The 15,858-nt window shown below is 59.2% G+C and overlaps 1 protein-coding gene across 2 annotated transcripts; it reads left to right on the top strand.

Annotated features, from left to right (window-relative positions):
- Positions 1-225: 225 nt before the first annotated feature.
- Positions 226-11,972, top strand: CCM2L (CCM2 like scaffold protein). Of its 2 annotated transcripts, none has more exons than XM_044984606.1 (10): positions 226-1,211; positions 3,090-3,257; positions 4,710-4,793; positions 5,142-5,325; positions 6,549-7,024; positions 7,153-7,252; positions 7,708-7,771; positions 8,369-8,501; positions 8,662-8,800; positions 11,022-11,972. In XM_044984606.1, the coding sequence occupies exons 1-10, from the start codon at positions 1,182-1,184 to the stop codon at positions 11,297-11,299; spliced, it is 1,656 nt and encodes a 551-aa protein (XP_044840541.1). In that variant the 5' UTR covers positions 226-1,181; the 3' UTR covers positions 11,300-11,972. The 2 variants fall into 2 exon arrangements, with proteins under 2 accessions (XP_044840541.1, XP_044840540.1); XM_044984605.1 differs by having other exon boundaries at positions 227-1,211; positions 7,117-7,252.
- The last annotated feature ends 3,886 nt before the right edge of the window (positions 11,973-15,858 follow it).

Genomic DNA, 15,858 nt, shown 5'->3' with positions numbered 1-15,858 from the left:
GGAGAGCGGTGATGGCTCTTTAGAGAACCCCCGGCATGGCGCTGCGTGACCTTCACCCCGGGGCTCGGGGGCTCACGCAAGAGAAATAATGGTGCTTAGCAGCCCCCGGGAGAATCCTGACTCCAGAGATTTACAAGCTCCAGCAGGCGTCAGCTCCTGAGTGTCTGTCCCCTTCCTGTCCATCCCTCGCTGCTCAGGAAGAGGAAGTCTCCAGCTGCTGGGGCAGGATGCAGCGCACAGGAGGGAAGGAACATCCCTTTCAGCCTGGAATTTCTCTTCCCACCGGATCGCCCCCCACTCTAGAGGGGGCCAAGCCCCAGTCTGAGCTCCCCACAGTCCCCGGGCGGGGGGAGGGGGTTGAGGTTTGGGCCTCACGTGCACCGTTTCCTTCCCAAGAGCTGGGGCTCCTTGGTGGTGATGATTTGGGTCCCTGGTGATAGTTTATGATGCCCCAGGGCCTTGGTGCCTCTGAGGCTTTCAGCCCCGCCATGGGTAGCATTTCAGCTCCCCTGCTCTAGTCCCTGTCCCAGGACCAGCTCGGGTTCCTGTCTAGCCCTACAACTGCATTGCATGCCCCATGTTGGCACCCAGCTGACCCTCCATCTATGCCAGGCCTTCTGCTCTGGCCTGGGAGAGAGTCAGGGACAGGGGAACCCCCCGAGGAGCTGCCAGGAGCTCCTACTGTGGAGGAGACCAGGAGAGCCTTGGAGAACATCCCTTCGAAGACGGCACTAGCAGAACCACCGCGATCTCCCTGTTGGGTTATTGAAATTCTGAGGCCCAACAGCGCAGGGGGCCGAACGAAACCCTTCCCAGCACCAAGAGGGAGACGGGGTGTGTGTGACAGAGAGACAGACAGACGGAGTGTATGAGAGAGACAGACAGACGGCAACAGTGCACGGAGACAATGTGTGCACGGCGCTGGGCAGCCGGCAAGAGGATTGGCGCTGGGAACGAGTGTGTCCCCTTGGGGTGTGAGCAGAGCCCAGCAGCCCCAGAGCCCCGTCCACTCAGCCAGAGCACAACTCCATGCACTTATCCCTCCCCGGAGGGGCAGGAACTCAGCGAGTTCACATCAGAGCCGTCGCTGGTGGAGTTTCCGACACAGGAAAAAAACAAAGGACTAGCACGTAGCGGAAAGAGCTGCCTTCACCGTGACAGGAGCGGAGCAGGGACGGGACATGGAGTACGAGGCCAAGAAGGGGAAGAAGGTACGGACAGGCCGAGCTGGCATAGCTTACGGCACGGCTTTGCGGGGTGCAGGTGCATGTGTGTGTGGCGGTCCCCTCCCGAGGGTGTCACTGCACGGGGCACTGAGTACTGCATGGGTATGAGACAAAGGCCCACGGGCTCCCCTCCCTTAGGCAGCATGGAGGGCAGCAGGTGAGTGGAATTCATGGGGAGCAGGCAGCCCATGATTCCTCCCCCCACCCCCAATCGGGGCTGAAAAGAGGGATGTGGCCTAGCAGAAAGGGGTGGAGTCACCAAACAGCCTGCGCCCCTCCCAGAACAGCGTCAATTGCATTGAACCCTTAGGCTGTTCTACATGCCAGGTGACCCTTGGGTAGCATAGCCCCAGAGGCAGCCGTGCTGCCGCCGATGGGGCGCGGGGAGCCCCAGAGGCAGCCGTGCTGCCGCCGATGGGGCGCGGGGAGCCCCAGAGGCAGCCGTGCTGCCGCCGATGGGGCGCGGGGAGCCCCAGAGCCAGCCGTGCTGCCGCCGATGGGGCGCGGGGAGCCCCAGAGCCAGCCGTGCTGCCGCCGATGGGGTTCAGGGAGCCCCAGAGCCAGCCGTGCTGCCGCCGATGGGGCGCGGGGAGCCCCAGAGGCAGCCGTGCTGCCGCCGATGGGGCGCGGGGAGCCCCAGAGCCAGCCGTGCTGCCGCCGATGGGGTGTGGGGAAGCCCCAGAGGCAGCCGTGCTGCCGCCGATGGGGTGCGGGGAGCCCCAGAGGCAGCCGTGCTGCCGCCGATGGGGCGCGGGGAGCCCCAGAACCAGCCGTGCTGCTGCCGATGGGGCGCGGGGAGCCCCAGAGCCAGCCGTGCTGCCGCCGATGGGGTTCAGGGAGCCCCAGAGGCAGCCGTGCTGCCGCCGATGGGGCGCGGGAAGCCCCAGAACCAGCCGTGCTGCTGCCAGTGCTGCGGGGAGCTGAATGCAGGCCCCATGGGGGGTTGGGGCGTCTCTCCATATGCACACAGCTGGCTATGCTCGCTGTCCTGCGTGGCCCATGGGACAAGACAGTACAAGATGGATCTCAGAGGCCAGCAAAGTGCTCTGGCTTCAGGGACTCTGTACGGTGCACAATACACAGCCTGACCCCCTCTCCGCTCTGTGACTGACCCAGCACAGTTAAAGGCCCCAGGGCAGAGGCCTGGCAGAGACCAGCTGGTGGCCCAGATTCCTGGCTGGGTTTGCCGCGAGGCAGGGACTAGCTGTCCACCAGTTCTGCACCGGGAACGTTACTCAGCTGCGATTGTGCGCGTGACGTTCTGATCTGCTCGGTCTGCCACCTTGGCCTGGCCCGATCCCGGGGACCTGGGGAGAGACACCCGGCTCCATTCCTTCTGGCTGGAAATTCCAGCTCTGATTCATCCATTTCTCTCCCACGAGGGTAGTTCTGGTTCATCTGTCATGTCCTCGCTTCCCGGCGGTTCTACACGGCTTGTTTGCTCCATCCCCTGCCTGCCCCCCAGTAATGGCATCCCCAAGCTCCTCCGTGTGCTCTTCATCCAAACCCATTGTCCTGGTCCATGCAGGACAGAGGCCTTAGGCCCAGGGCCTGTGTTCGTTGGATCTATTACATGGCGCCATTAGAGGCGACCCCTGAGGGAGCTCGCCCTCTGTCTCTTGGAATAGATTCTCTCTCTCTCTCTCGTCGAATTTCTAACGCACCCTTTACTGCACGTGGTCTGGGACTCCCCTGGGGGATGCCGGCTTCCTCTCATTCGGGGATTGCTGTTGAATCCATATCACACATGTGTGGCATATTCATGCCCATATGATCCTGCCAGGGTGCATAGCAAACACCAGCCCCTCTGCGCTTGGAGTAGACGAGAGATGCCGGCTTCTCAGCTTTCCTGTTTGTTCTCAGGGGTTTGTGTCTCCCATCAAGCGGCTGGTTTTCCCCAAGGCGGCTCGCAGGCAGGCGCTCAGGAGCAGTGTCTACCGGAGGCCTCTGCATTCGGTCCCTCTCTACCCCCCAGATTATCTCATCGATCCCCAAATACTGCTGCATGACTACGTGGAGAAGGAGGTGAAGGTAAGGAGGGGTGACCTGGGGGGCAGGTGCCATCCCAGCAGCTCAGATCTTGGTCGCTGGCAGGAGTGGAGGTCACAGGCCTGGTTTCCTTAACCCTGTGAGGGTTCCCCACTGCTGTGCTCCAGGGAAGGTGGATCACCTGTCACTGTTATGCACTCGCCAGCCGTGTGAGACTCACCGCCTGGTGCCGAGGGGTGTTCTTGGAACTGCAGAGAGCCCGAGGATTGCAGCTTCAGAACTACATGCATGGCGGGGCCCTTTCGCATGTGCAGGGTCGGGCCCAGGCAGCTGGGGACCCTTTCCCCAGAGGCTGCCCCCTAGTCTCAAGGGTTCCCGTGGACACAGGGTGTAAAGTGAGGGTTTTTTTCTCAGTTCAGGGAAGTCTCCATTCCACAGTTTGCAGGGTGCTCCAGGTGTCTTCGGGCCAGGCCCATGGATCAGCACCCACCCCTTGTGCTTGTTTGAGGGTGAAGCTAATCGCGTCCGCTCCAGTGTTGCTGCTGCAGGTTCCCTCTGAACTCCGAGACCTTAGCCGGGCGGGACACAGAGAGGAGACCACTTCCCCTGGGATATAGAAATACACTGTGTGCTGGGGCGTGCACCCCGCACAGACCCTGAATGGGTTCATGCGCTCTGGCTGCACCAGACAGGCATCTCAGCTGGGGAAGCAGCCAGGTGTAAACAGAGGATGAGCAGGGCAGAAGGGGGCTCAGGTAGGGGAAAACGCTGCGGTCCCTCTCTGGGAAGAGACAGCAGGGAGTCCAGGAGGGTCAAGGAAAAAAGCCCCCAGAGAAGAGGAGGTTAAGGCTCCTCCGGGGGCAAGCTGGGGCCTGCCGGACCCCTGAGGAAAGGAGGAGAGGGCCAGCCCTGGCCTGAGGGCTAGGTTAGGCACCGAAGGAGAGTGTGACCCAGCAGAGGCAGAAGGTTTAATTTGTAATCGCTCCTGAAGGACGTTGGTGAGGGGGCTGGAGGGGGCTGGCAGCAGGGCCAGGCCTCTCTGGCTGCTGGACTTGGCAAAGCACAGAATGGTGCAGCAGCAGAGCCAGCCAGAGGGGCGTGTTGGGACAGCTACTCAGCCACAGGCTGCTTTCCAAGGTGGGGAGGGGAGCAGCCCCTGCCTGGTCCCAGATGCTGCGTCCACAGCTCCAGTCACCCCAGAGGCTGATCATTTCCCAGCCTCCCAAGGCCCCTGCGCAGCGAGGGAGAGCAAGCGGCCGCGCTGACAGAGGCCAACCAGCGAGACCCTGGGACTTGCCAAGGCCGCCCAGGATGTCCATGGCAGGGAATTGAACCCAAGAGTCCAGCTAGCGTCCCACCCTCTGGGCCATCCATCCTCTTTGAAGGCACATCCCTGGGGACAGAGATTCCCAGACCCTCTGGGCCTCCTTGCAGGGCTTTCCGGACAGCAGGAATCTCCACCACAGAAGTCACTGCAGTATTTTCTCGCTCTAGTTTTTAGGCCACCTGACCTGGGTGACATCCTCCTTGAACCCCTCCAGCCGGGATGAGCTGCTGCAGCTCCTGGACACAGCTCGGGTAAGAGAGGGAGTCCATGGCCCGGGGCGGGAGCTGCCACCCCAAAGCGCCTCCACTCAGCACTTGGGTTAGAAGGGAAGACATGCGTAGTGCTCAGTGCCCGTGCTGCAGAGGGGGCGGACAGGGAGCCCGGCTCAGGCTGCTTCCTGTGGAGAGAGGGGACAGGGTGACCTTCCTCGCAGTCGCAGCAGTGCCCTGGCAATGCCCGTCCTGACTCAGGAACTATTCCCTGCCCAGCTGAGGAGAGCTGGGACTGCAGCAGGGTGGGCTCCCGCAGAGCAGAGTCCAGCACCATCCACTGGGCTGCCTCCATTCTGCCTCTGACCATGTTCCTTTGCCCATCTGCAGCAGCTGAAGGAACTGCCCCTCCAGACAACCCCGGAGCAGGACAGCATCCTGAGCCTGTCAGCCCGCTGCCTCCTCCTCACCTGGAGAGACAATGAGGAGCTCATCCTGAGGATCCCCACCCATGAGATCGCGGCCGCCTCCTACCTGCGGGATGATGCCCTGCACCTCCTGGTGCTGAAAACAGGTGCAGAGAGTCCCCTGGACCCAGTACCTCTGTGGGTTCTTCCCTGCAAACCTGTCTGCCCCGCACTGTGCATACGGGACTCCACCAGCCCCATTCCCTGCTGCTTCAGACTGCAGGTCATCACTTGCACCCATGCCGGCGGCATGCCCGGGGGATTGTGACAAATAAACGTGGTTATAGCCCTAGTGAGACACGCACACAGCAGGGGCGTGTTGGCTGGGTTCACTCCCTGCAGCATCCTTGGGCTCAGGGGCGATACAGAGGCATGCAGCGTCACCAGGTCCAGCCAGAAACCCCTCCTTAGAGAGCTCTCCTGCCTCATGGGGGACTCCAGAGTCAGGATCGCTGGCATGATAGATGAGCAGGGCTCTGCTTGGCCTGGCAGTTCACTCCAGACTAGGGTGACCAGACAGCAAGTGTGAAAAATCGGGACAGGAGGTGGGGGGTAATAGGAACCTATATAAGAAAAAGCCCCAAATATCGGGACTGGCCCTATAAAATCGGGACATCTGGTCACCCTGCTCCAGACCCTTCCCCATGGCCAAGGTGGAGAGAAGCGGAGAGCAGCAACACACCATGCTGTGCCGTGCTCTGATGCGCCCAGCCCTGCCATTTCCCCATCGTGCGGTTCATGGCTGCAGTGGAAGGGCTGGTTTCTTTCCCCTCACCCGCCATATGCCAGGACCCAGTCTAAGGACAAGAGGCTCTGGATGCTTCTAGCAATAAACCCCAGCCTCAGTCAGTAACTGCAGCCGGGATCTCCAGGGGCAGGGACAACACAGGGCATTTGGCATCAGACTGTGCCCAAGGACCCACTGCTCTCCCCTCCCCGAGCTGCGCTTGTAAAGGGGGCGTCATGAACGACTTGCCCACAGTCAGTGGCAGGGCTGCTACTAGCTGGTCAGGCGTCTGTCACAGATGTGACCTGACGACAGAGCTTCCATCCTGAGGCAGGCACAAGAAATGGGGTCTGGCTACCAGATACTTTAATGCCCTGCTGGGCTGACTCCAGCTGTTAGCAGCTAAGGGCAGATGTGTGGCACGTGGCGCCACCTGGTGGCTGTTCAGCCCTGCACCTACGCTGACTTGCAGGCCCCCGGAGCGCATGGGGAGGCAGGAGGGTGTGAGGCAGGGAGGGTGGGTACCAATCCCCCCCCAGTGCGGGAGACGGCACCTGGGGATGGAGCTTTCTGAGCACAGCTCTCTTCTCTCGTCTATTCCAGGCCTAGGAGTTGACCCCGTTCCTGCAGGGGGCAGCCTGGACATGTACCCAGGGGGCAGTCTGGAGAAAAAGCTCCCTGGAGGGGCGGCTGAGAAGAGGCAGGCAGGGATCTGCCTGGAGCCCAAGCAGCTGGGGGGCACCATGGAGCGCCGGCACACCATCTGCAGCCTGGACTGGAAGATGGCCCGGGGCGGGCAGGAGGGCAGACAGGGCGGGGGAGGGAGCCTGGAGAGGAAGCAGGCCAGTGGCAGCTGGGAGAAGAGGCACAGCAGCCGGGCGGGCGGGAGCTGGGAGCGGAGACAGACCTACAGCGGCAGCTGGGAGCGGAGGCAGCTGGGGAAGGCTGGCGGCAGCTGGGAGCGGGGTAAGACCTATGGCAGCTGGGAGCGGAGGCACACAGGGAATAACCCACTGGATCCCAAGGAGCCCAGCCCTGAGGCGTATTGCAACCTCATCATCCTGGCCGTGGCCAACAGGGTGAGTAGCCAAGGGTGCTGCCCCTTGCCAACCCACCCGGCACTGACCCGCTCCGGATCACCACCACAGCTGTTTTCTCTCACTGGGTGCAGGATGCAGCTGAAGAATCCTGTGCTCTCATCTGCCAGGTCTTCCAGATCATCTATGGGGACCAGAGCATCGAGTGCGTAGACCGGGCTGGCTTCCACTACACCTCCACCCCCGAGCGCCCCTGGCTCTCCAGCAGGAGTGAGTGCCGGGCGTGCCAGGCTTAGTGGGATGACAGGGCTTGGGTCCCTCCCATTGCAGGGTGTTTATCCTGGAGCTCTGAGGTGGGGAGGACCACACGCATGTCAGAGAGGTGAGGTCTGGCAATGGGGGGAGCTGGCTGGCAGTGCTGTGAGAGGGTGGCATTTGGGCTGGCAAAGCCGTGAGGGAAGATTCCCTGTCTCCTCCGACAGACAGCAGAGTCTCCTCGATTCGTGGGACAGTGCATAGTATTGGGGTTAGTGGGATTCTGCCTGCGATGCCTTAAATTCTGGGATGGTACTTTGGGAGCCATCGCTGGGGCCGTGCTTAGTGGGTGGGAGGGGGAGGTGGTGTCCCTGGCTCCTGGGGGTGATTATAGAGGTATCGGGACTCTGACATGGGGTGAGCACAGTTGGACAGTTCCCTAATCTTGCCCTGGGGGTTCCTTTTCCCAGGTGAGAGCTGCCGCACTGACGGGACGTATGGATACGATGCTGATTTCAGCTGCTGCAGCTCATTGTATGTCCTGCTCCCCGAATATCTGAATGCCCCTCCCCCCTTATTCCTGGGCATGCTCTGTGTAGCCCTACACAGCCGGTTTGCCCCTTGTGCGAGGGACCCAGGCCTAGTGAGGGGGACTCAGAGCAGACAGAGTTAGAAACAGGGATATATTTATCTGCCCTTAAAGTGCCTGCGTCTGTGCAAGGGGCTGGGAGCTGACAGCCAGGGCCCAGCACAGGGTACATAAAATCTCCCCATTCCAAAGAGAAAATGGGACAATACAGACAAGAAACAGGAACAAGCTCAGCCTGGTCCCAGGAGTTGTCCTTTCTCCCAGCTGGTGAGGTGCAGCCAGGCTCCACCTGCAGCCAGGAGGGCCTAAACCCTAGGGAGAAACAGCCCAGCTGGTTGGTTGTAACGCAGATGGTGTTATGTCCCCCTCTAGTGGCTGGTCCCTTAGACGATAACAGCCACAAGAAGCAATCCCACCACTGCCGGGGAAATGGGGTGGCAGGTGTGGGATGAACAGGGCCAACGTTCAGAGTAGGGCTCAGACTGTGATCTGAATGAGGATGTCTGGACAGCCCAGCTGATCTCCTTCCCTTCTGCCTGCAGCAATGGCTCCCACGAGACCTTTGAAGCATATTACAGTGGGACTTCTTCCCCTTCCTTTCGGGAATCGCGTGACAGCCTGGCCAGTGACCAGAGCAGCGTGGGACTGGAGCAGCTGCAGGACTATATGATCACAGTACTCTCCTTGCTACTGCATCATGGGGGAGTCTTCATTTCCCCTGGCCTCATTCCATCCTTCCAACCCCGAGTCCTAATGCATCACTGCCAGGGACCTGTGGGAGGCTGGAGCTGGTCTGCAGCCATCTCTAACCTTGGTCTCTCTCTCTGCTCTGCAGCTGAGGAACAAGCTTTCCCCCCAGGAGATCCAGCAGTTTGCGTTGCTGCTCAGGGAGTACCGGATGGGAAGGTCCGTCCAGGAATACTGTTCTGATCTGCTGCAGCTCTATGGGGACAAGAGGAAGTTTCTCCTTCTGGGTAAATGGCTTGTTACTGAATGCTAGCCCCACTGCTGGCTAGTGAACGTGGCATCTTGGGTGGGAGACCTGGTGGTGTCTAGGGGAATCAATCTGACCTTTTCTAGGCTGTGCAGAGACAGGCCTCTCTCTTCAAGGAGTTGAGGTTTGTGTTCATCAGACCGGCACTGTCTGATCAGAGATGGAGCCCAAACTGAAAACTCCAGGTCCAGATTTTGAACACCCTGATCCAGCCACTCGTGAATGCTGGATTCAGATTCTACAAACTTGGTTTTGCTCATAACCAACCCTCCACTGCAAAAAAATTGGGGTCCAGATGGATGCAACGTTCTGGTTTGGGCCTATCTGTAAAGAAGGGATTGGAAAGAGAAGGCTTCAGGATATAAAGGGTCTGGTCTGATGTGGGGTGACTCTGCCAGCTTCAGTGCCCATCTCCTCGATTTACACTGATGTGAGACCAGGATCAGGCCATTGGTTCTGAGAATACGACCCAGAATGAGAGACTGAAGGAGCTACATGTGTGTGAGGCGGCGTCTCTAAGGGCAGGTGGGGGGTACGAGGTGGCGTCTCTAAGGGCAGGCAGGGGTATGAGGCGGCATCTCTAAGGGCAGGCAGGGGTATGAGGTGGTGTCTCTAAGGGCAGGTGGGGGGTGTGAGGCGGTGTCTCTAAGGGGAGGTGGGGGTATGAGGCGGCATCTCTAAGGCCAGGAGAGGGGTATGAGGTGGCATCTCTAAGGGCAGGTGGGGGTATGAGGCGGTGTCTCTAAGGGGAGGTGGGGGGTACGAGGTGGCGTCTCTAATGGCAGGTGGGGATATAAGGTGGCGTCTCTAATGGCAGGCTGGGGTATGAGGTGGTGTCTCTGAGGGCAGGTAGGGGTATGAGGTGGCGTCTCTAATGGCAGGTGGGGATATAAGGTGGCGTCTCTAAGGGCAGGTGGGGGTATGAGGCGGCATCTCTAAGGGCAGGTGGGGGTATGAGGTGGCGTCTCTAAGGGCAGGTGGGGTTTATGAGGCGGCGTCTCTAAGGGCGGGGGGGGTGTGAGGTGGTGTCTCTAAGGGCAGGTGGGGGGTGTGAGGTGGCGTCTCTAAGGGGAGGTGGGGGGTATGAGGTGGCATCTCTAATGGCAGGTGGGGGTATGAGGTGGCGTCTCTAAGGCCAGGTGGAGGGTATGAGGTGGCATCTCTAATGGCAGGTGGGGGTATGAGGTGGCGTCTCTAAGGGCAGGTGGGGTTTATGAGGCGGCGTCTCTAAGGGCGGGGGGGTGTGTGAGGTGGTGTCTCTAAGGGCAGGTGGGGGGTATGAGGTGGTGGCTCTAAGGGTGGGGGGGTGAGTAGGTTTGCCAGCTGTCTAATCACACAAACCCAAACACCCTTGCCCTGCCCCTACCCTGCCCCTTCTCCGAGGCCCTTCCCCACTCACTCCATCCCCCCTCCCTCCGTCGCTCGCTCTCCCCTACCCTCACTCACTTTCACCAGGCTGGGTCATTTGATTGGGGTGCAGGAGGGGGTGCAGCTCTAGGATGGGGCTGAGGGGTTTGGTGCGTGGGAGGGGGCTCTGGGCTGAACCTGGGGCAGGGTGTTGTGGTGAAGGAGGGGTACTGGGTGCAAGCTCTGGGAGGCAGTTTGGGTGCAAGAGGGGGCTCAGGGAAGGGGTTTGGGGTGTGGACGAGGGTTTGGGGTGCTGGCTCAGGGAGGGGGCTCAGGGCTGGGGCAGGGGGTTGGGGAACAGGAGGTGGTGAGGGGTGCAGGCTCCAGCCGGGTGGTGCTTACCTCAGGCGACTCCCATTCAGTGGTGCAGCAGGGCTAAAGCAGGATCCCTACCTGCCCTGGCCCCGCACCGCTCCTGTAAGCAGCCAGCACGTCCCTGCAGTCCCTTGGAGGGTGGGGGCAGGGGGCTCCGGATGCTACCCCTGCCTTCAGGCACCACCCCTGCAGCTCCTATTGGTGCTCGGGGTGCCAGAGTCAGTGCTCGGGGCGGGGGCAGCGCACAGAGTTCCCCTGCCACCCCCACCCCCCAGGGGCCGCAGGGAGCCTGCCTTGGCCCTCCTGTACCTGCTAGGCCAGCCTGTTGGTACTGAGCTGCTTTTAAACATGCAGACCAAGGGGGTGGCCTGTGGGCTCCCCCGACCCCTCTGGCCCCTGGGAACATGAACACTTCCCAGGGCAGTAAGGGCCTGCCGGCTCCTGGCCACGCCTCATGGCTGTGTTCCCCCCCCCCCCAGGAATGCGGCCCTTCATCCCAGATCAGGACATCGGCTACTTCGAGAGCTTCCTGGAGAGCATCGGCATCCGGGAAGGGGGGATCCTGACCGACAGCTTCGGGCGGATAAAGCGCAGCATGAGCAACACCTCCGCCTCCGCCGTGCGCAGCTACGACAGCTGGTCCCTCCGCTCCGAGTCGGAGTCCTTCAACCGCATGATCACGGACATCACCCACGACATCGAGGCCCTGGCTCGTGATGAGGAGGAGGAGGAGGAGGAGGAAGACAACTATCTGTGAGGGACTCCCACCTCCTCCCCCAAAGGGCGCTCGGTGATTCACTCTGTGGTCAGGAGATTCCTTGAGATCCTGAAACCTCTTGGCTGAATTCAAATGGTGCCAGCCCCACTCCATTTCAGCTGAGCTGGGGCTGGCGCTAGCCTGCTGGCTTTTTAACCCTCACTGCTCCAGCGCTGCCTCCTCATCTCCTCAGTGGTCTAGGACTCTGCAAGGGGCCTGCTGGGGGGGAGATTGAGCTGTTGCCACTGGCTGAGCCTTGGCTTCACACACCCCAGTGAGGCTCTGTCTGCACCTTGCCACCGGCTGGAGTGGCTTGGATTGTAGCACCACTAACAGTGGGAGGGGACTGAGACCTGCCTTACCTGCCGGTGGATTTCTGGAGCAGCAATTTACCGTTCAACGTTTGGGATCAAATTCTTCTCTCGGTGAGGCCAGCCCCCCCCTACAAGTCTGGGGAGGCTCCATGGGGGCAGCTGCGGGCAGAGCTTTGTGTAAGGGGCCTGATTATTAATGATCATCCCAGCAGGAAGAGGGCAGCCACTGCCCTCCACACACACTAGCGACTCTCATCAGCATTCATGGGATTCCCTCGTCGGCACCCAGGGGAGCAGAGACCCTGTGGGTCAGGCGCGGGCGTGTGTTCTGAGTAATTAGGAACAGAATTAAACTCCGGGGCTGGCGCTTGTTGTGTGTCATTGCACAAGGTGCAGTCACGCTAGGCCGTCAGGGGGCTCCACGGGACCCAAGCCTGAGAAGGGAATGTCTGAGTCCCAAGCTGGGTGTGCAAGGGTGAGGTTGAGAGCCAGGGCTCCATGGTGGCACCCTGGGAGGGGGCCAATTTCCCCAGGGTCTGAGCGCTGTGCAGAGCACGGATGTGACAGGCCAAATCCAACACGCGGCGGGCTGTAATTAACATGCTCCAGCTCAGCCCCTGGTGTAAGGGGATGCGGCACTCCTGAGATCGGGGTTTCTCTCAGTTATACTGGGGCTGAGCTGGCCCCTGGAATCTCTAAGGACTGAGTTCCAGCCCTGCTCAGTGCCCTGGGTGAGGGCTGCCCCACAGAGGAGGGAGGGGTTTCAAGGAGAACCTTAGAAAGGTGATTGACCAGTTAATGAGCGCCCAGGGCAGCCCACGTGGAGCCCAGCTCTGAGTGCTGAGGACAGCTGGGATTTGTGCTTCTCATCTCAAACAGCAGCCACCTGACAGGAATGCTCCACTGCTGGCCAAGGAGAGGGTCGGGGAGTGTCAAGGAGTAAAGAGTGGCTCTGTCACGGGGGCCTGGGGACTCCTTCCCCCCCACTGCTCTGCTGTGATCGGCACAGCCTGACCTGACAGAATTAAACCCGCTGAGAGCCAGCCCTGGTCCCGAGGGGGCGGGAGAGCAGAGCATTTGCCAGGGCTGCCCAGAGGGGGGGCAAGTGGGGCAATTTGCCCCGGGTCCCACAGGGGCCCCCATGAGAGTTTTTCGGGGCTTCTGGAGCGGGGTCCTTCACTTGCTCCGAGGGCCCCGAAAAACTCTCGCGGGGCCTGGGCCCCCGGAGCTTCTTCCGGGACCCACCACTGAAGTGCCAGGTCTTCGGCGTCAATTTGGTGGCGGGGGGTCCTTCCGCCCCGGGACCCACCGCCGAAGTGCCGGGTCTTTGGCAGCAATGGCCCCCCCGCCGCCAAAGACCCCAGGCCCCCTGAATCCTCTGGGCGGCCCTGGCATTTGCTCCGTGAGGGGCAGCAAGGGGCAGGTTTTGAATGGTGGTCAGTGTGAGAGGCTGCGGGTAAGCCACAAACGGGACAGGAGATGGGAGAGCAGCGTATCCTGGCACGGCCTATGGCCATTCCCTCGCACTCCTTTGCTCTCTGCCTGCCTGGGGCAGGGCCTGGTCCCTTGTCTCATGGCGTCGGCTCAATGGCAGCAGGGGCTGGTGGAGGGGGGGCTTGCTGCTGAGGCGCCGACGGGGCTCTTCCTTTCAGTAGTCGCTGCACTAAAGGCTTCCAGGTTAACAAGCCCTCGGCTGGTGGGGCAGAGCCCAGCCACATGGCCCGGCCTGCACAGGGCCAGCAGCCCAAAGCCACAGCAGTAAATGGCATCCAAAGCAAATATGCCTCTCCGAGGCCACCTGGGGAGATGGGCATGGTCTGCACTAGCCCCGACGCTGGGGCTTCTCGTCTCTGCCGTGAGAGAGGAATTGGTTTGTCCCTTGAGAGAGACTCCACCAGGGATCGAGGCCCAGCTGTACCAGACTCAAGCCGGCAGGTTGAAATGGTGCACGCTTGCCGCCTGCCGGCCTCCTGGAGACTAGCCAGAGGACTGTTTGCAGGGAGCCCGTAGACCTGGTGCTGTGAGGTTATGCTGTGCAGCCCCATGCTGTGTGGGCAGTTAGCTGGGTGCTGAACACGCTTGCCCTTTCCAAGGAACCCAGCAGAATGAGACAGCACGTGGTTGGGGTGGGGGGAAATGCAAAGATAGGCTCAAGCAGCTAAGCCCAGAGCCAGTTTTTGAACAGTCCCTTCCCTTCCCGAGCCCTGAGGGTGTTTGGAGCCTGGTTCTGGTCCCACAGCATCTGCTCACTCGCTCTGCCAGTGCAGGGCTTAATCTGCCGACCTGAACTCTTACTGCCCTGGTAGGAGGAGAAGCAAAGGAGGTTCTGCTGCTCAGCATCATGATTCCTGGGCGTCTGAATCCAGGAGCCACCTTGGAGACGGAGTCATTCAAGAGAGAAATGTGGCTATTCCAATACGCTGCTCTGGTTTGTATTGTTAATGCTTCAGAAAGCCGCTTGAGGGCACTGCTCCCTCTCTTGGCTTGTCTGCATGAGAGCATTGCCCGGGCATAACCTGAATGGGCCTCTAAAGGAATAGTTACACCAGTGTAAAAGGCTGTGGGCCTGCTTGTGTTGTGGTGTGGAAGTGGGGTAATTTGTTATAGCTCCATCTCTTACAAGCAGGCTGAACTTAAACTTCAATAAGCCACTCATAGGCATGTCCCCGGGGCCTTTGGTGTTGGTTTGACTCCATTGATTTAAATTAACACCTAGTGCTACCCTGCAACTATCATGGAGACAAGTTCTCAACCAGCCACCCTCCCACACACCCCGTTCTCGTATTGGCAAGTGTCCCTTTGTGGGCTGGCCTGGCCGCTCGAGGGCTGCATGCTGAGCAGCCATGGGGAAGATTCGGATAGCCGGCCTTGGGACCATGGCCCGTGTCACTCAGAATGATTCTAGCTGGCCAGTGCCCAGTGCAATGTGGGTGAGTTCTGGAGGGAGCCTCAGCCGAAGGGAGGGTCTCTGTAACATGGGGCCTTCGAGGTGGTGGTGCGGGAAGTAACGGGTGTGAGTGAGTCACCTTTCAGTGCTGGAGGTAACACTCCAGTAACAGCTCTCGTTACTCATGGTCAGTGTGCGGCGAAGACACCCCGTTTCCCATTTCACCCCAAAGCACATGGCGGGTGGCAGGGATAGAATCATAGGACTGGAAGGGACTTTGAGAGGTCATCTAGTCCAGTCCCCTGCACTCATGGCAGGACTAAGTATTATCTAGACCATCCCTGACAGGTGTTTGTCCAACCTGCTCTTAAAAATCCCCAATGATGGAGATTCTACAGCCTCCCTAGGCAATTTATTCCAGTGCTTAACCACCCTGACAGTTAAGAAGTTTTTCCTAATGTCCAACCTAAACCTCCCTTGCTGGAATTTAAGCCCTTTGCTTCTTGTCCTATCCTCAGTGGTTAAGAAGAACAATTTTTCTCCCTCCTCCTTTTAACAATCTTTTATGTATTTGAAAACTGTTATCATGTCCACGCTGTCTTCTCTTTTCCAGACTAAACAAACCCAATTTTTTCAATCTTCCCTCATAGGTTGTTTACTAAATCTTGAATCATTTTGGTTGCTCTCCTCTGGACTGTCTCCAGTTTGTCCACATCTTTTCTGAAATGTGGCACCCAGAATTGGACACCATACGCCAGTTGAGGCCTAATCAGCATGAAGTAGAGCGGAAGAATTGCATCTTGTGTCTTGCTTACAACACTCCTGCTAATACATCCCAGAATAATGTTCGCTTTTTTTGCAACAGCGTTACACTGCTGACTCATATTTAGCTTGTGATCCACTATGACCCCCAGATCCCTTTCCGCAGTGCTCCTTCCTAGGCAGTCATTTCCCATTCTGTATGTGTGCAACTGATTGTTCCTTCCTAAGTGGAATACTTTGCATTTGTCCTTATTGAATTTCATCCTACTGACTTGAGACCATTTCTCCAGTTTGTCCAGATCATTTTGAATTATAATCCTATCCTCCAAAGCACTTGCAACCCATCCCAGCTTGGAATCATCTGCAAACTTTATAAGTATATTCTCTATGCCATTAGCTAAATTATTGATGAAGACATTGAACAGAACCGGACCTAGAACTGATCCCTGTGGGATCCCACTTGTTATGCCCTTCTAGCATGACTGTGAACCACTGATAACTACTCTCTGGGAATGGTTTTCCAACCAGTTTTGCACCCACCTTATAGTAGCTCCATCTAGGTTGCATTTCTCTACTTTGTTTATGACAAGATCATG

Source organism: Mauremys mutica, chromosome 13 (assembly GCF_020497125.1).
Source record: "Mauremys mutica isolate MM-2020 ecotype Southern chromosome 13, ASM2049712v1, whole genome shotgun sequence".
Taxonomy (NCBI): domain Eukaryota; kingdom Metazoa; phylum Chordata; order Testudines; family Geoemydidae; genus Mauremys; species Mauremys mutica.
This window is presented reverse-complemented; position numbering and strand designations above follow the sequence as displayed.

Bases quoted from the DNA above. Each gene is read 5' to 3' on its own strand.
- CCM2L (XM_044984605.1), top strand. From the start codon at position 1,182: ATGGAGTACGAGGCCAAGAAGGGGAAGAAG. The intron at 1,212-3,089 runs GTACGGACAGGC...GTTTGTTCTCAG, and splicing joins AGGCCAAGAAGGGGAAGAAG to GGGTTTGTGTCTCCCATCAA. The intron at 4,794-5,141 runs GTAAGAGAGGGA...GCCCATCTGCAG, and splicing joins AGCTCCTGGACACAGCTCGG to CAGCTGAAGGAACTGCCCCT.